A 19,480-nucleotide genomic window follows, 5' to 3' on the forward strand; every position below is an offset into this window, starting at 1 on the left:
TATTATTAATATATAATTAACACATTTACAGAATAAAAAACATGAAATAGATATAAATTCGGTACACAAAAACAAGATCCCACAATATGAATATATATTATGTTATTTTTTCAATTCAATTGTCTAAATTATTTATGTTTATTTAATTCACTATACAATTCATTTAATATAAATTAAATAAGATTACATTATTTTATTAACTACTCAAACAATTAATTTATATATTAACGTAGAGATAATTTTAATAAAATATTAGTTTCACTAACTTTATTTGAATTAATTATTTAATTAGATTAAATTATCTGTTCTAATAATAAAATTATTTTTATTAAATTTAAGTGTAAGATTTTTTCTTCATAATTAATTTATGGATAAATAATTATAGAATAAAATAATATGAAATATTTCAAGAACATTTGTTTTCAGAGTTGAGTTTAGAATTGATAGATAGAATAACTAGTTTGTATTTAATGAAAAAAAAATGCATTATTTTGAAGTTAAAGTTGCATCGAGATAACAAAATAAGTTGGAGATGCCGTTGCTTTTGCAGTTTGCTCCAAATTATAACAAATCAATAAGCATTCCAGACCAGTTTAAAATAATTATTTTAAAAATATAATAAACAATTGTCTCTAAGTTCAGTAAAATAAATGCAAAAGAAAAAAAATCTTGGATTAGCAATTTAATCTCCTTTCATTATGCTGAAGAAAATAAAATTGACAACTTTAAAGCTATACTTAATTTTGGCAAATTCGCCATGAGCATCTCATGTAGGTAGAAATGTAACGCGTTTGGTTTCGTTTGAACTTTATTCTTTAACTAATCACAATTGCGGCGGGAAATTCCATCGTGTGTATATATATATATTATCGGGGATATACCTTTTACTCTCTCGTTTTCTTCTTTGAAAAGCTCTACTCGATCTTTCTACGTTCCTCCCAGGCTGTCAAGTCATTATTGCAGTTTTAATTGAATTTTTACTGCACAAGATCTCATTCAAAAGCCATTCTTCTCAGGGGAAAAATGGCCGTTTCAAGATTTTGCACTTCAGTTTTAGGCGTAAGATTTATGATCTTGTTTCTTTGCTGCCCATCGATGTGTCTCAGTCTTCGTTTCTTACCCAACGGTGCTTCAGCAGAACAGGGTTTCAACGGCATTAATTACTTATTCTCCGAGGCCCCAGAGTACCGCAACGGCGTCAACTGCCCTTCAACGGCATCGTCTTCCGACGGATTATCACACTGCGATGCGTCTTTGGTTCACGTGGCGATGACCCTTGACTCCGAGTACCTCCGTGGTTCAATGGCGGCGGTGCACTCAGTCCTCCGCCACGCATCGTGCCCAGAGCAAATCTTCTTTCACTTCATTGCCGCCGAGTTTGACCAGGCCAGTCCTCGGGTACTGACCCGACTCGTTCGATCCACATTCCCCTCGCTCAACTTTAAAGTGTACATCTTCCGAGAAGACACAGTCATAAACCTCATCTCCCCATCCATACGCTCAGCTTTGGAGAACCCGTTAAACTACGCCAGAAGCTATCTGGGGAACATTCTTGACCCGTGTGTCGAACGGGTCATCTATCTTGACTCCGATCTTGTACTGGTTGACGATATCCACAAACTCTGGGAGGTCAACATCCCAGAAAAGAAGGTGATCGGAGCGCCGGAATACTGCCACGCGAACTTCACCAAGTACTTCACACGTGCTTTCTGGTCCGACCCGGTTCTGAGCCGCGTATTCGGGTCAAGAGACCCGTGCTATTTCAACACGGGTGTTATGGTGATGGATTTGGACAAGTGGAGGCAGGGTAAGTACGAGAAGAACATCGAGAATTGGATGGAACTGCAGAGAAGGCACCGGATATACGAATTGGGTTCGTTGCCTCCGTTTTTACTCGTATTCGGTGGGAATGTGGAGCCCATTGATCACAGGTGGAACCAGCACGGGTTAGGTGGTGACAACGTGGCGGGATCCTGTAGGGCGCTGCATCCTGGTGCAGTGAGCCTGCTGCACTGGAGTGGTATGGGGAAACCTTGGGTTAGGCTTGATGAGAGGAGGCCTTGTCCTTTGGATTATCTTTGGGAGCCTTATGATTTGTACAAGCCTGATCAGCTGAGGGTACAACCTGGAGTGCAGCATCGACACTTTGCCTCATATGCAAATGTTATTGGATTTTCTGGTTATTTGTTTTGAAAGTGTTTTTTGTATTGATTCTTTAATAGTTTTGAAATTAAAAAAAAAAAAAATTGCATTTGGGCAACGTGTAACCTTACATATTTCTTTCTTCAACTTGTTTGTACATTTTGATTCGTTAAATTTGGTAAAGCAATTTGGTTCCGAGATTGTTGTTGTTTCCGTTTTTTTGAGGGAAGACAAAAAATCTGGGGTTTAGCTTGGTGTAATTTGTGAAGAGACTTGATTATTTATTTACTTACCCAAATCATAAAATATGGCATTTTAAATGTAGTGATGGAATTAATACGGATAGTTGGCAGTGTATATACAAGTACATAGAGAAAAAGAAACGGTGAATCAGTTAACCATGATTTAAATATATATCAACGTCTTTACTTTAATATTATTTATGCTATTAATTTCGATTGAACTCCATAGATAAGCCATCACCGGTAAGTTCAAACAAAACGAGACCTTCACCAATTCATTTCACAAACACATGCATGTTTCCCACTCAATGCAAATTACAAAATAATCATTGCAAATTTTATTATTTTCTAATACGTACATATAACACGTACGTACGTGCATGAAAGCATATATCCAATTAATAAAAAAAAATTCCCAGCAATCGAAAGACAAAGATATAATAAATAAATGTTCATCCTCCGAGGTTCTTTCTGATTCTAACGACATCTTGACCATTTACCATAAACCCCTTCTTCAAAACTTCATCCGGCATGAGGGGTTTCGACGTAAATGTGGCTATCGATGAAATTTGTGCCCCTGGATTCTGACTACTTAATCCGGACATGATCAATGCTGGGTTCACAAAGTCAAGGTTATACAAAAAATGAATCAGGCCTCTTGGAAAGACAAAACAATCACCAGGTCGTAATTGTTGAGTATAAAGACGATCGTTCGTATCGACAAAGCCAACTAAAAGTGAACCCTCGAGTAGAATGGTGACCTCTGATGCTCGAGGGTGAGAATGAGGCGGCACGAGACCGTTACTCGCTATGTCGATTCGTGCCATGACCAAGCCAAGAGTGTTGAGCCCGGGTAAGCTATTAGCGTTAGTGAGGGTAATGTTGAATCCAAATTGGTTCATATCACCTGGCTTGGATAACGCAGATGTAGCGAAATGGGAAGCCAATGTTTGTTCTGGGTTTATGCATGGGACGCCATTGGAGAAGAAATTTTGGGTGTTTTTTGAATCCGCAACACAATAGTCATGAAGTGGATCTAGATCAGATTTTATAAAAACAGTGTTATAAGATAGAGCCAAGATAAGTTTGAAAAGCGAAATATAGTTGATTTTCATGCTAAATTTGTTGGGAGAGTAGAAAATTTTAAGTGGATTTTCATGTGGTAGCTAGGTAAGACTTCATGGTTATGATTGTAGTTTATATCGAAAAAATTGAGTAGCTTCAGAGCATCGGAGGAGGATGCAAGAAGGCAAGTCACGGTGGATTGAAAGTGAAACAAACGGCATACGCCTAAAAAATAGGAAGTTTGGTTGGTGGAGTGCGATTATTTTTCATTTCGAGTGTCTACGTCATAATAAAATTATTTGGTATAAGGTGTTAAATTATTTATGTTTTGAGACATCCAAAAAACTCGACTCTTGTGCTAGTCGCTTATAACGAAGAGCTGGTCTCAAGAATGGGATTGAATGTAAAACATTTGGGGCTGATTGTTGAGGTCGGGATAAGATAAATATGAGAATAAGGTCGGGAAAATTATATTTTTGATGGTGTAATTTGCACTTTTTCTACTTTTGATTTGGTTAAAAATGATTTGTATTTTTTATCACGTAACTTGTTCATTTTTTGTTCTGTTAATTAACGGTAAAATTTCATTTTTACTCCTTCAACTTTCATGTTTTTTTTTTAAATTTTCATCTTCTTTTTTTAATCAAAATCTATCATATGTGTCAGAAATTGCTTGTGCCATAAATGTTGATGTTGACATGAATTTTTGAAAAAAAAACTTATGTATGTGTCATAGTTTTTTTTAGAATCTTATTTGAAAAGAAAACCATGGACTTTGTTAAAAAATATAACCGAAAATGGAAAAAATATTCACAAATTACACGATTAAAAATACAAATTCAACCTAAATTTATATTAAACTTTAATATTTATTTCAACCTTGTTGACGTTATTTTTCAATTAGTTACTCCATCCAATTACATTCCCTGGTCCACACGTGCCCCGCACACTCCTTATGGTTATCTAAGATCTGGCACGCGCCAAACCATTTTCTAATTTCCAGTTTCTCTCCACTCCACTCTTTCCTGCAGTGGGCCTTCAGTTCCAGCCTCTCTCTCTTCAGTTTGCAACATCATCGCTTCAACTTATTTTCTTAATAGTTCTTTAGGTACCCTTTAATATTTTTGAAAAAAGTTTTCCATCGATTTTAGCAATTTAAATTAACCCTTTGATTATTTGGTAAAATGTGGTTTCTTTTTTTATATGTATTTTTTGGTTCAAAAGGTGTTGAATGTTTTTATGCAGCCACGAAGATTGCGAAGGCTCATCTTTTGCTCACTTTAGGAAGTCGGTTCGCAGTTGAGAAGCTGAAAGGCAAAAAAACTACCTTTTCTACTTCCTGACGTGTGAATCATGTACTTTACAGAAGAACTAGGAAAAACAAAATTCTGTGTATGTAAAAAGTTGTAATTTCATAGATAATGATAGAGTAGGAAACACAGCAGATGGATGTTGTTTCATTTGGGCTGCATGCCCTGTCTTCTTTTTGTCTTCATCAGAACGGCTTTGTTATTCTTTGTTTGATATATGTACTGGTGATTTAGCCATTGTTGCTTAGTCTGTGATTTCATCTGTGTTCTAACTATTTTATTTGTCATCATTGATATCGAAGAGTAAATAAATGAATCTTTGGTTGGATCTATTGTCCTTTCAAATATTTATATTGGCCCAGTTTGATTAATGTGTTTTTTTCTTATTTAATAGTTGTTTTTTATTGTTCATTCTTTGTAAACCATCCAAAATTGAAAATTCCTGACTCCGCGCTCTCCCATTTGTTAGGTGTTGTAATTCTTTCGAAGTGTTGAAGTAACTTTGTCTAAAGTTGGGATCTTTACCTTGATGAATAAGATGGACGAATCAGTTAAATCTGATCCTAGGCTGGAAGTGTCTGTTTCTTTTGGTAGGTTTGAGAATGATGCACTTTCCTGGGAGAAGTGGTCATCTTTCTCACCTAATAAGTACTTGGAAGAAGTTGGAACTCTATCGACTCCCGGGTCAATTTCAAATGATTCTGTAGGAGGGTACTGGCAAGTAGCAATACGAGTACCATCGTCTACCTGCATCCTCAAACTAGCGAATATACATCGGTGGCAGACTAATTGATTGCTTGTGGATATCCTTTTCAAGGGTATATCATAAAATGCTGGAAAAGCGAGACACTTGATATATCTGGCTTCTTCGCTGCAGGCAAGCCTGTAATGAATTTCCCTGCCATTTTCTGTTTTTAAATAAGTGATGTGGGCGCTCTACAAGGATTAATATAGCTTAGAATGTAGACATATTTACCATATGCTGCAGAGAGAAACTCTAGCATTTTTGCATATTTTTGAAACAATTTGAATGTACATAGGAGGTTTCATGTATAATTTGCTAAAAAGCAAGACTTTCCGATCACAAGGATTACTATGATACAGAAACTGCAGACCTGCATGAATCAGCCTATCGAAATTTGATGTTTAAGTCGGAAAATTTTATTTTTCAGTGCAAACTACCATTGACATCACAAGGACATAACATCACCTACTTAACGATGAAAAACAGCCTTGAAATGTAAAATTTCCTTCTTTACTGTGCGTGCACGACTGAATTGCAGTCACATTTAGAAACTTACTTCTGAATCATTATTAACGCTTGAGTAACTGGAACAGTTCTTTGAATGATCTATCATGAAATCATTTGGCAATTTTGGGAACCTAAAGACTCTTGTTGTTCCCCCTACAGTTGATGCAGATGTCCTCTTCTGCATATTTCTTGCTATATAAACGCAAACTTAGTCTGTCATTCCAAGAAAATCATGGACAGTCACAAATAATTGGAGAAGATTTGCCCTTTTATCCTTCGATGATCCTACTTGATAGTAATCTGAAGTTTTCTTCACAAGTTCCATTACTCTCGTTTGCTCTTCCCGCAATACTCATATATCAAGAAAACCTTCCATTTCACGCACAAATCCTCCATAAGATCCACAATTCACCACCTTTTTCGTATTTCATTCACTCGTATGGATAATTCTGAGCTTGTTTTGAGGAGTAGATCGTATTCTAATGTCGCTGATTTCTTCACATTTGAGAATTCAGTACTTAAGCCTCCAATTTCTGGCAATCCAAGAATTGTGTATCCCTTTTCCTTCTCGTCATCTGATTCAGAGCCATCATAGCTTTGGCTCCCGGAACAGCTGCTTAGGCTACTGCTAAAGCTGTGGTTTCTCTTTATCACACACCGTCTCCCCTCCGCACGAACCACTTCTTGGACGACGAATTGAAGCAACATTGTTTTTCCATCGGTGCTTCTCACATCTGATAGCTTTCTCAGAGCAGTAAGGGTAAAAGCCAGAGCATTTCCTCTAGATGCTCCTGCATTTAGTCGATTCCCGGCCTTAAGCACCGCTTCCTAGAGTTTCAAGAAAAGCCCTCCAGTTCTGAGCTCCCCGCAAGCTGATTCAAGTGAGCGTAAGGATTCTTTGATGTGTAAAATCTCCGAGCCATAATTTGATCTAGAAAGCATGTTTTTTAAACGGGTGAAGCATGAGGGAACAAAGTTGAGGAGGTGGTATAGGAAGGATTCAGCATCTGCATGTCTCGTGGGAACTCCATCAAATGCAAGAATTTCAGATTCTTCTTCACCAGCTGGTGCTATGCTTGTTAACTTTTATAGTATGTCGATATTTAGGCCGTTTCTATTTAGCAGCGCATCGACAATCTCCTTTGTGTGACACCTAGAGAATTGACCACAGCAGCTATGCTCTGTGGTTTTCTGGAGTCAAGGATGAGAATCTGAGATGGAGGACAAATCACATCTTGGACTTGCTGGTATGTTCACTCCATTGGGAGATTTTTGGTTCATGGCAACATATCCAAAGAGTTCTTCCATTATATCACCATCAAACCTGGATTCAGATCAATAGAAAACGTACAGATTAAGGATAAGGCAAATACCTTTTCTCTAGCACCATTTCAATAAAAATTGTCTACGCTTGCAATGATGGCCGTTACATTGAAGAACCCTTTTTCATATTGCCCAACACCATGGGATCCTCGCCATTCGGCAGCAGTGGTGGTGGTGCTGGCCTGCTTTCTTTTCCTACTGCCCTCGAAACTGATGATGGCCGTGGCGATGACATCTGAGCGGATTCAATCTTTTTTGTAGTTGTTTTTCCTGCCTTGGGTGGTGGTTGCAACATCATAGGAGAGGGCGATGGAAGAGCATTGAACAGATAGGAAGTTTGGCTGTTTTGTGGAGAAGCTTGCAAAGGACGGAGGAATGTTGGAAACAATTAGCACAAAGAAGAGACAAACAGTTGCAGATGTTTGGAATATTGCAGTCATGATTCTCGAAGTTGATTTGCTGAGCGTTGGGAAGGAGAGGAATGAGTTGGTTGATTTGTTATGCTTAAAATGCCTTCGATTCGGTAAAATATACATGCAACTACTGACTACTGTATTGATCAAATGGTGAACTATGTGCGATTCATGTCGAGTATGGCATGGCATCAAAGCTAGCTAGACTTGCCAAAAAATGAAAAAGATGCAAAATAGTATCAATAGAAATTTCAAGTTCACATGACAAACATTTAGATGCAACCTAAGAAAAATATACAACTTTCGAGGGATAGCTAACAATCACAAAATGAATCAAGAAAACCCAAACTGCCTAATACAGAGAACAAAACGTTAGATGATGGGAATACCAATCATCGTTGACAATATCTATAATAATTAATGCACACGTACAAGAATATCAAAGAGAGGGATATCAATCATCAAGGACAATATCATAAACTAAAAAATGTTGAGAACGCAAAAAATAAATATACATTAATTCATATTATTATTATTCATGTTTTTATATTAAAAATATTAGATTAGATAGATTACATCATCAATGTCCCATGGAAAGAGTCATTTGTTTCTTCATTCTTGTGTGGAAAAGGGGTCCAAGTCTTGTACAATCATGAATACACCAATTCCAGTAGTGACATCAACCGGAAAGAAGTTGTTTACCTAATGTATCATCAAATTTCTTGGTAACATATAAACACAGAGCGTCCCCCAAGCTGTTTTGTTAATATCTAGATTTTGTATTAAATTTTCGTGCTCAAATTGCACTTTGATGAGTTGAAAAAATGTTAATTTGAATCCAAAAAAACGAATCTATCGGAGAGATCGATCGAGAGCCCTGCTAAATGATATAAACTTCATATCATATTATTATTTTAAATATCTATTGATTTTCAGACGTCGAAAACAAATTTCATAATTTATTTATATATATATATGATATACCCAGGAACGTCAATACTCCTCTTGCTGCCTTTGAACTGTCAATTGTTGCCTTAACCGATGGATGAATTTCTCGGCTCTCTCGTTGACATCTTCAACCTCCATAACAGCAAGTTCAAGCTTCTGCTCCTCCCAATTTTCAGCCATGTCTTTAATAAGCAAAATCCCATTAATATTTTCGTCTTCTTGATCCTGAATCGAGAGCCTCCTCCAGTACTCTTCCCTTTGACGATGGTGATGCAGACATGGACAATTATACAGACTTATTATCGGGCAGTATAACGATTTCGGCTCCGATACTTCGGGTGCCGGAAAACATTTGAAAATCGATGATATTCGTCTTTTAAAATTCTTCCACGGGCCATCATTATTATTTTTTCTTCCGCTCGGGGAATATGTTGTGATTTGCATGCTAATTTTCTTGCGGACGCGTCTTTATTTATTTATTTTTTTTTAAAAAAAATATATATGTATTAGGACTTAGGAGGGTTTAGCTTCAAATTTTATGGAAGATTAATCTTTATGATATTGTTGACATTTATAAGTTAATAATTAAATCTTTGGTCATATCTCATAAATTTTAATTCCTTAAAACGGCGGAAGATGATATATTTCAAACCGAGAGAAATATATCTGTTTTATTTATCCAATATATTACGAGATACTCATACATTCAGGAATGACCTGAACATAGGTAGTTCGAGTACTCGACCCGATCTAAACAGTGGGTCGGGTAATGGGTATTCAAATTTTGTACTCGGACATCAGACATGTATGACTCGGGTTACGACATTTAATTTTTTTATTATTTGGCAAAAATATTTCTACCAATTCTTTTTTTTTTTGAAAAAATTTCTACCAATTCTAAATATACCACTTCACTCATTTCTTGAAATTTTTCTTTTACATGAGATTTTATGATTTATATATACTTTAATATCCAATTACTATTTTATGTGATTTATATGAATTATTGGATTGCATATAATTCTTGTCTTTAATATTGATGGAAAATGTGTAATATATTTATTTTGGAATTTTTTTATTCAATTTATGTTATCAATTGCAATATGCAAGTCCAAAATTAAAAATGTCAAAAAATATCATGCATATAATTATCTGACATGTTACGAATGAAATCGTTAACTTTTGGATATGGGTCGGGGCAGTTATGAATTTAGATTTAGATGAGACGAGTATCGATTTCTTCAACATCGTAATAGGTTAAATCAGGGATCCTACTAAACTCGACCCTTTATCATCCCTAAATACATTAATATCTAGCTAGCTACAAAACCTAAACTGCCAAAAATCAAAACCAAAACCGAGAAATTTACAGTCTGGTTCAATTTAAACTGTTTAATGAACACCCCTATATGTTATAGATACGACGGCTATGCATGCATGCATGCTGCACATAATTGTATAATAAGTTTCCATTTTTCTGCTGATGATATATGTTGTGTACGTTCGTTAATTTTAATTATTGATTTCGTATATTTTGATTGGAAGAAATTACGAGCGATTTGTTTTATTTATGGTAGAATTCGAGGACTGTTAGGAAGACATATATATACAAATGAAATTTATTTACTTACATGAGGTCGTAGAGCAAAGAAAAATATATATTTGTCAAACGATGAACAATTGGTGATGAAAAAAGTTGAATTTCAGGAGTCGTCCAAGAAATGTGGCGAAAGATTATCCATTAAAGCCAAGTGCATATATGTTTTGGGATGGTTTCCAGTGGCGCTTCCTTTGATTTATGAACCAATTATTTATCTGCTTCTGATCTAATCCTGTCGTTTCGGCCAACCATATTTTATCTGCTTCCTGTATATATATATTAAGTTATTCAAACATTTATAATCAATCAAAGCATATGTATGTATGTATGTATATATGTATGTATGTACCGTTGGGTATGGCCATCTATAGTGAACATTCCACCATTGAAGCAAAGTTTGTCTAGCTTCCTTTGGTAGTTTGCCTTTCTTCTTCTTTTTCGAAAACTCTTGTTTTAGGCTATTAATATGACCTCCATATCTACGGAGGAGCTCGTTCTTAAGTTGTTGCATTTGATCTATCGATTCCTCTTCCTCTTCGGATGATATACAACCATCTGGCCAATACATGCATCATATTTCAGTTACACTGGCTATGTATTTCCTTGTCCGTATGGGAAAATTAATTACCTTGCCAGTCCCAGTACGTTAATCAGAAATGAAATTATTATTACATTTTAGTATGGGCCCTATAGGTCAACTGTCTCTGCATTTTTTCATTATGGTCAATTTCAAATTATTGGTCGAAACAAAACAAATAATTAATATGGCAGACATGGAAAATAATAATAATAATAATAATAATATGCCGGCCAGTGTGCGCGTGTGCATGTGAATGTGTGGGCCGATCCGCAGCGCAAACCCCGGGCGTCCATGTGAAACCCCTTGTTTTCCCATGCCCCTTTGTCCACCAAAATATCTATCTATCCGTCACCATAAAATATAAATATATATATATATATATATATATATATGATCTAATAATATTAATGGTAAATAAACTACCTTGTCACATAATTAATAGTAATACTACCGACCAAAGAGTGGTCCAAAACAGACATCAATAGTTATATATATATGACAAACATGCATCTGATCATACCCACCGAGCTCTTGCCGCAATTTTACCAGTGGTTATATAAGTCTCTCGAAAACGATACAAAAATCAGACGCAATGTGACATCTAACCGATCGATCGAAGCTAACAACAGTCCCTTAAATGTAAAAAACAGACGTTGCATAGAAATCAAACTCCATGGATGCGGCCAAATTCAGTCAAAGTGGGGCACAGAAACGGAGGCAGCATCTTGCACTTTTACATTCAATGCATGTGATAATATGCTCACACTTCTTCTAATGCAAGGATAATTTAATAATTAAATCCAAGAAAACATCTAAAAGTTCAATCGTACTTTGTAACATATAAAAAGAATTCAATTTTAATTTGCATGAAATTACATGGTATATATACTTCAGATATGATAGATCACAAGCAACATGAGGGATCCATGTGGCCAGATCGCACCTTTGGATATGGAGACAACACCAGCTTTCCTTAGATGGACAAGTCTCAAATGTACGTTGCAGCTTTCCAGCTTATACTCACATTTATTAAATACTTGAACCGAGTGACAATCAATTTAACACCAGATCCCACACACTTAATAATTATCACTTGTTTATTTAAATATATAGCAAAGATATAAAAACATAAATATCAGATACAGAAAATACAAGTTCCACTTAATTAAAACAACTTCACGCCTAGATCTGACGATAGATAAGAAAGCCAACTAATTAGAGCAAAGTGAAGATCTGGCTAGTAGAGTAAAAAATCACCAAAAGAATGGAAGTTTTTATCTCTCGGAAGTTTAATTTCATCTTGATTCCCAAGTGCAGGTTTGTTTTATCCGTGATTACCAAATAAATCATCTCTTCTTTTTTAATGGTAAGTGCGTGTCAACATGACAGGCGGCATCCCAGTTCTCACAGAAAAGACAATTTTAACTGTCACCCAATGAGCAATCAGACACTTTCCCATTTATTAATCTCATTTCATGCACGCACACTGAGCATTAATTTGTCTAATAATTTAATTTATACAATTGTAGTATACAACTTTCAGGTCAATATATCAACACGCCTCAAAAAACTTTTGAAAAATTACAAGTTCTACAAGATAATCCACAAGCTAAACAAGTTGAAGGCAAGAAGCATTCAGTTCACTAGTTCAGTGTAAAACTCAGCCACATGTCCAAGTATGGAAGAATGGTAAATATACAAATTAACTACACGCGAAAACTATATCCAGAGAAGTATATGCACTAAAAGAATGCAGCAAACACGACAAACAATGATTCATTGAATAAAAAACTGACTATTTCATCAAATATATGAAGGGTTATGAAGTTTACATCCTACTGACTTATAATCTTTCCTTCGAAAGAAATTTTATTTCATCTGGTTTCAGGTTTCTATGAATGAGATCAACGATAACATTGTAGACTTGTAGTAAAAAGAGCTAGCGATTATCGATGATTTGTTGATGGAAAAAGTTCGAAATCTATTCAATATGGAATTCCATCTAAACAAAAAAAAAGGAAAAATAATTAACAAGCTGCAACTTTAATTTGTACATTTCCAATCCAATGCTGCAATTGCTATGATCGAAACCACGTGTTTCAACTAGTGAAATCTCTCTCAAATTCATTTCAAGGATTCTCATTCAAATTTTGTACAAACAGAATAATTTCTTTGGTACCAAATTTGTTAATGATATCTACGAAAAGCAAACTAAGGTTATGATCAGCAACTTTCAGTTACTGTTTGTCCCGAGGAAAACTACTTTCAGTGATGTCATGATCTTTTCTCTGACAAAATCTGAATGATTTTGTTCTATCACAAGCTTTGATTCAATCCCACGCCAACTAAACATGAAGGTAGAAAACGGAAAACAAAAAAGAAAACGAACCCTTTTTATGAGAAAAACACACTTAACTAAAAACACAGGTAAAGAGTTTAATACTGTTCCAAATTTTTACTTGCAGCAGATAACCTTGACTTTTTATTTAAGGTTTTCTCTGTGCCGCGCAAAGAGGAAAGAGAACAAAACATGCCTTAGTCAAAGCCTTCTTAAATACATCAAAATATAGCATAGATATCTACACCCACAAAACTCGAGCAGACAACGATAAAAATAAGTCTCCATCTCTAAATGATAGGTAACTTTTTATTATTTTTTTAGGGTTTTGTTCAGTTACTGTCGATTCAGGCTGAGCCTTCAAGAAGACATTATACTCAGTGTAATTTTAATCAGAATTCTTTTTCGGACAAGAACATATGTATATGCATGAAATAATGAATGAAATGTTGATTTAAGACACTCGGTCAAGATTTTACTTGTAACCACTCATTCTTGATATTGTCCATTTTCAGAGATGGGACAACGGCATACAGAGACAGTCGTGTCTTCCAAAAGAACACAAGTATTTATTCCTATAGATAGTATATAAATGGCGAACCAGGAAAAAAGAACAAGAAAATTTATTGAATATATGAACCAACCTGTACAAAGATTGCTGAGCTGGGTTTCAATCTTGTTTAGAAAAGTCGTTGCTTCATCGTAAGGCCTTGACAGATCCGTTTTGTACTTCGCCAAAACATGACAGTACGTTTCCTTTATATGTAACAAAATTAAAACAAGAAAATTCAAGATAGATTGAATTGAATAATATGTTTGATTATGTGATTGAGAGAGGAAGAGATAGGGAGACCATAAACTCATCGAGTTCGGGATCAACTCCGATGCTCATCGAAACTGTCTCGCCTTGTTTAGATAATAAGTCTTTCTCTCTCCGGATTTCTTCTAGCAAACACGCTATCTCCGGGGGTGCTCCAACCTGATAAAAACGCAAATTATCAAACAAGCAGCCGCTAAATAATAGAAAAACAGTTAATTGACAAGAACTTTTCTTGACCACGTACAGCTAAATATCGAAGACCCTTTATTTGACATCAAAAGCAGAAACAGCCGACAAAATGGGACTTATTCATAATGCATGATAGTAGCAAATGGGACGGGTCATAATTCAGAAGTAAGTAACTATGTAATATATCGGTATCTGCTAGTTGGGTCAAATTAAGAAAAGATTAAAATTATTTCAAAGAAACTCGGATGAATATCCAAAATCAAACCTTTTGGCAGTCAATATAAGCATCTACCAATTTCGGGTACGAAGGATGCAAAGCGATCTTGGCCTTGATCACATTGGAAGCGTGTTCATCTTCATCTCCTTTTTTGCGAATTTTCAGATCGCCTGAAGTTGATTCCGACGCCACCACAGAACACGATCCAAACACCGGATTCCGATGAAAAACTTCGCCGGAGGCGATCAAAGAATTGTAGCTGTAGCCGTACGGCTGAAACGCAGCTGTAATCATCAGATTTTCGGGGGACATGAGCGCCTCGTCATCAGCTGAATGAAGTCCATACACGTCTTCCATTGAAAAAAGAATGAAGAATTTGATTCAAATTAAGACATGAATAGAAGAAGATAGACAGACGTAGAAAGTTGTAAGTGGAGAGTATTAGAGCATGTGTTTTTGTGGGTATAACATTTTATTTTTCATAGCATTTTTATTGGATAAAAGCATATGACTCAACACTGATTTATTTGGACTCCAACTTTATTGATTCTCGACCAAATATCAATAAAAACACCATTTTTTTATGACCATTCACCATGTAACTAAAGACGTAAATAATAGGTGCAGTGTCTGTGTCTTAGCTTGGAAAATTAAATTTATCTATTCTATAACTTTTTTCGTACTAATGATATATAAATTACAATAAACTCTTGGAGTGAATCGAACAAATTAAGTACCAATAATTAAAGAAAAAGATCCAAGGTATGGAAGACTCATGGGCATGCATGCTTAACTAAGGATGCCTGAAAAGTTCACCATGTTTCTTTAATTAAAATTATTTTATATATAACTTATTTATAAGTATGAGATGTTTAAAATTTTAATGATTAAAAACTTATATTTACGTGTGACCTTGAAATAAAATAACAGAATAAGTTATTATTATGGTATCCGACACAAACTTGGTGCGGTCAAAAGATTGTTTCGGGATGAGATTTACTATGAAATAATGCAAAATGCAGAAGGACATTGTAGCAGCTCCATTATAATATAAATCTCTCTCCAAATACCAAAAGATATTATAAAATACATTTCTTAAGGCGTCGGAATGGGTAGAGTAGATACTACCTGTGGGGGCAGTGCCTTCACAGGATCTCAGCCATTGATTTTACATGGTGATTAAATCTGAGCCTTTGATCACTTCATGAGGTGTATGTGTGTTTAAATCTGGACCTTTGATCACTTCATGGGGGCAGTGCCTCACAAAGTAGGGTGAAATAAACCGTCGGAATGTGTGTTGTTCCCAGAATCTAGCCAACCATGTTCTCGCTACAGTTTTATAAAATCCATGTATGATCGTTGACTGATTTAAAATTAACTTTTTTTAGATTTTTTTCCCTTTATGGCCTTGTCAAAAAATAACAGTAAAGCAGCAGGAAACTTAAACAGATTAGCATCCCTTAATTATAATTATAGTATAAAAAAAGTACAAATTCTGCTTTATTCGAATAAGTAAAAATATAATATATATTTGTTCAAAGATTCTGAATAATAAAATCGAATTTAAACTAGATTCGTATTAAAATGCGATATATCAGTGGCCCCGCCCCTAGCAAGAATAATAAAAATATGACCAACGACATCCACTTTATCGTTTAAGATATATTATATAATTCTCGAAATTACAAATTCTAAGAAAGCGATAGATATTGTTTTTTAGCCATAAAGTCGTGCGTAAGTGGTGACTAATGATGGAAAATTAAGCAAGTGGCAATTCTTCCATTTAAATGATTTTGATAAGTCAGTCATAGAAAGCGCTTTTCTCATTGCTATGAATTTGATTTGCGATTAGCATGAAGTATAAAAACAGAAGCACGACGCATCCAAGATTTCTGGTATTCAAGCAAAGTTTTTTGGTTGATTCCCAACCCAATCAACAGGCCACTGAAGAAATACATAAAAGAATACCTACCGCTAAATGGTATACATTAACCAATATAAGCACAGATTCATATACAGAGAGACCTGGAATACCTTGTATCCCACCATATTACAACAAGAAAAGAAGAAAACGGGAGGAAAGATGCTGCATATGTTGTCTTGTCGCAATTCAGTCCCTCCAAGATCCTTTTCCACTTTTTAAGAGAGACACGTAGAGCAACTCGTTCCATGTATCTGGTACTCCAGGCAAGCACCAATGACTGCAATCTTGTGCGTGCACAGTCGCAGTATATTGTTGCCCTGCCTGATAATCTGGCCTATAAATGGATGGATGGCCATCTTTTCTATAATCTGTGAGACGGCTTATGTTTAAATAAATCACTGGAGTTTTCATATCCTCAAGTATACGCTCGAAAACTTTCATCTTTGCAGGATACTTTGCTAAGTGAGCTTTCTTGAAGATCGGTTCAATTTCTTTATGGCACAGACCTCCCGAGTTCCATGGTCCACCTCTGCAAGCAATCAGATACTAGAAGTTTGTGATACCCATTGCCACGAAAATTAACAACAAAGGAGTGTTCAACTACAATATCCTTCTAACTCATTTGACATCTAATTAGTAAATGATCACACCTGAAATGCGTGGCTGAGAATCCCCGGAAAACTATTTGAGTTCTCCTTTCGTCAATATTGCTATCCACCCAATGAGCCCAAGTGACAAGTGCCCGCTTGTACGCTTCCATAACTTTAAGTCTTGGATACACATAATTACCTTCCTGATAATAGTTTTCCCTGTAAAATCACAATTTTACCAAGTTAGACTGCATTTCATTTAAATTGCCTGTCACCTTGACTCTTCATCCTTGACCAACTTTGCATTTTTCTCCACTAGTTTTTTTCCTGTAAGCACAATGTTGGTCCATTTTTTTTGCCGTGAACATGAGTTTGCATACCAAATTTGTTGCCGATGAAGCAGGCATCTTTTTATCGTAACAGCAATACTCACCCATGGGATGTTTTCTCATGGGTCCACCAGTGTCCGGTATTAAATACTATTACATCCGCGTCACGATACATGGCAGTAGTCTCGTCCATCAAATCCAATCTTAGTGTTTCAAATGAAATGTTTTTGCCATTGAAAGTTGATTCCTTCACAAAAAAAGGAGAACTGACAAAGTCTATCGAGCAATTATAATCCTGCAAAAACAACCATGGCATGACGCACCGTTGGATAAATTCCAGCGATATTTTGGTATTAGTCCGAGTGGTTTTAGAGCACAATTACCTCAAATCTGAATGCATAGAAACCCTTTTTCTTGAATTCACTCCTCCCAGATATCTCATAAACTCGTTTTTTGTCCGAGATACTATGGCGAAGAAGGCAAACAAGGGACTCCCACATGTTCCTATTCAGTGAATCTCCAACAAATACTAACTTTTTCCCTCTAAGTCTCTCCAAAAATTCAGTCGCATTAAAGCTGAGAAACCATCGTGAATAACAAAACACAAACACGATTAGCTGGGACGGTCTGCTAAGACACAAATGTAATCAATCTCTGTATTCTAACACCATAACCAGCCAAGTACCAGGTAAACCAGGTAGAAAACATGCCAGTGTTGATTTCATTCTCAAATGCTTGAGAGCTAGATGACATGAATAACTACTAAGGTTTATCTCATCAAATATTCACACTCTATGCAAAGAATTCTTCATTTGATAATTTGGAGTTGCTATTTAGCTGACAATATGCCGACGCTTTCTTCTTGCACAAATTTCTAAATAACATTGACAAAATAAAAAGACTATCCAACAAAAACAAAACATAGACAACAATGATTAATAGATCCAATAAGACTGCATGCTTATTGATGTATAAACAACCAATATTTGAAGCAGATGCATATGAAGGCTCTTCCAATTTTAAAAAGTAGTTTTCAATAAATGTTTATCAATGCAAATAATGTGAACTGTAATTAGGTGCATTACCAGAAAATGCGTAATAACTAAAACAGATAAAGATAAAAACTACGTCATTCACATCCAAATTACAACACAAATTAAGCCGTACCTCAGGTTCGACAAATCAATTTAATGACACAGTAATCAGGATGGTTTCCATATTATCTATGACTACGAGCAACATCAACAAGATAAAAAAATCTTACGTGGGGATGTCACAACCATATGGCTGCCATTTCCATTTCACAAACATATCGTCTGGCCTACCGTTAACGAGACAGTCGAAATCCTTATCAACATAGGGGCAAGAACCTGGGGTATAGTAAGGCTTTTTATCATCCCTCACCCATCTACCATTAAAGATGTCACATTCCTTATAAGAACTGATACTTGAATTCAGATATCCAATTTTATCTTCCGAGGCTTCATTTTTTAGCCCATTTTTATTGTGTTCTTCCACAGAATTAACAAGAGAATTCTCACCATAATCTTCCCCCTGGAGAGTACTTTCCTTAACATTGATACTTTCATTCTTCTCCGAGGAATCCACCAAATAGCTAACGATTGAATTTTTATCAGACTGCGACCCATCTCTTCCTCTCTCTTCTCCCACAACAAAGCTCCCATTTTTAAAATTCCGAGACTCAGGATCACTCATTTCTTCGAGGGTTTCATTCAAAGCAACAGGATGGTGCGAATCCCGCAGAATACCAGTATCGTTAAGAGCAGAAGAAAAGGTAGAAGTGCTTGAAAATGAAAAGGGCCGAGAAAGAAAGGTGTTATTGCTGCGGGAACCGAAACGATGCAACCCTTGAAATAGAGGGGTCTTAAAGGAGATATCGAATAGTACTACACTCAAAACTACGAAAGACAAGCCGATGCCCAGACCAAAGCGCGACACTCTCTTTCTTCTTTGATCTGAGAACGTGAGGTTCTTCAAGTCCACCATTTTTACGGCAACGGTGACAAAAGCATGCAATTTGAGCTGAGTTGATTGCTTGAGTTTATGTCATGTATATCTATCAGTATGTGTATGTACTGGCCTGGGTTTAAAGTTGTATGTTTATACCAGAGAGAAGGAGAGCGAAATGACTAATTTGTCCCTGGTTCAAAAATTCAATTGTGGACCTTCTATTTAAA

At 35.8% G+C, this 19,480-nt stretch overlaps 3 protein-coding genes, 1 long non-coding RNA gene and 2 pseudogenes across 4 annotated transcripts; 2 read left to right on the plus strand and 4 right to left on the minus strand.

The window, feature by feature from the left end:
• Positions 1–876: 876 nt before the first annotated feature.
• Positions 877–2,335, plus strand: LOC140808687 (probable galacturonosyltransferase-like 9). Its single transcript, XM_073165861.1, has one exon. The coding sequence runs from the start codon at positions 1,024–1,026 to the stop codon at positions 2,191–2,193; it is 1,170 nt and encodes a 389-aa protein (XP_073021962.1). The 5' UTR covers positions 877–1,023; the 3' UTR covers positions 2,194–2,335.
• Positions 2,336–2,640: 305 nt separating this feature from the next.
• On the minus strand, positions 2,641–3,538 carry LOC140808694 (germin-like protein subfamily 1 member 1). Its single transcript, XM_073165872.1, has one exon. It carries the CDS (start codon positions 3,497–3,499, stop codon positions 2,837–2,839), a length of 663 nt encoding a protein of 220 aa, XP_073021973.1. The 5' UTR covers positions 3,500–3,538; the 3' UTR covers positions 2,641–2,836.
• A 757-nt stretch (positions 3,539–4,295) lies between these two features.
• LOC140808700 (uncharacterized) lies at positions 4,296–5,087 on the plus strand. The gene is made up of 2 exons (XR_012112994.1): positions 4,296–4,557; positions 4,695–5,087. It is a non-coding gene; the product is annotated as an uncharacterized lncRNA (long non-coding RNA).
• A 961-nt stretch (positions 5,088–6,048) lies between these two features.
• On the minus strand, positions 6,049–7,629 carry LOC140810540 (formin-like protein 8; annotated as a pseudogene).
• Positions 7,630–10,302: 2,673 nt separating this feature from the next.
• On the minus strand, positions 10,303–14,906 carry LOC140808690 (homeobox protein knotted-1-like 6; annotated as a pseudogene).
• A 1,394-nt stretch (positions 14,907–16,300) lies between these two features.
• LOC140808681 (protein trichome birefringence-like 2) lies at positions 16,301–19,431 on the minus strand. The gene is made up of 5 exons (XM_073165845.1): positions 18,547–19,431; positions 17,666–17,858; positions 17,387–17,577; positions 17,014–17,172; positions 16,301–16,892 (listed from the first exon to the last, which is right to left on the minus strand). The coding sequence occupies exons 1-5, from the start codon at positions 19,287–19,289 to the stop codon at positions 16,550–16,552; spliced, it is 1,629 nt and encodes a 542-aa protein (XP_073021946.1). The 5' UTR covers positions 19,290–19,431; the 3' UTR covers positions 16,301–16,549.
• Between the last annotated feature and the right edge of the window lie 49 nt (positions 19,432–19,480).

The sequence above is a fragment of the Primulina eburnea genome, chromosome 13 (genome assembly GCF_022965805.1).
Source record: "Primulina eburnea isolate SZY01 chromosome 13, ASM2296580v1, whole genome shotgun sequence".
Taxonomy (NCBI): Eukaryota; Viridiplantae; Streptophyta; class Magnoliopsida; order Lamiales; family Gesneriaceae; genus Primulina; species Primulina eburnea.

What these genes read in the sequence shown, in the direction of transcription:
- LOC140808687 (XM_073165861.1), top strand. Translation starts at nt 1,024, where the DNA reads ATGGCCGTTTCAAGATTTTGCACTTCAGTTTTAGGCGTAAGATTTATG.
- LOC140808694 (XM_073165872.1), bottom strand. Translation starts at nt 3,499, where the DNA reads ATGAAAATCAACTATATTTCGCTTTTCAAACTTATCTTGGCTCTATCT.
- LOC140808681 (XM_073165845.1), bottom strand. Translation starts at nt 19,289, where the DNA reads ATGGTGGACTTGAAGAACCTCACGTTCTCAGATCAAAGAAGAAAGAGA. An exon ending in TATGGTTGTGACATCCCCAC is followed by an intron (nt 17,859 to 18,546) that starts GTAAGATTTTTT and finishes ATGGTTTCTCAG; the next exon opens with CTTTAATGCGACTGAATTTT. An exon ending in CATGAGAAAACATCCCATGG is followed by an intron (nt 17,173 to 17,386) that starts GTGAGTATTGCT and finishes GTGATTTTACAG; the next exon opens with GGAAAACTATTATCAGGAAG.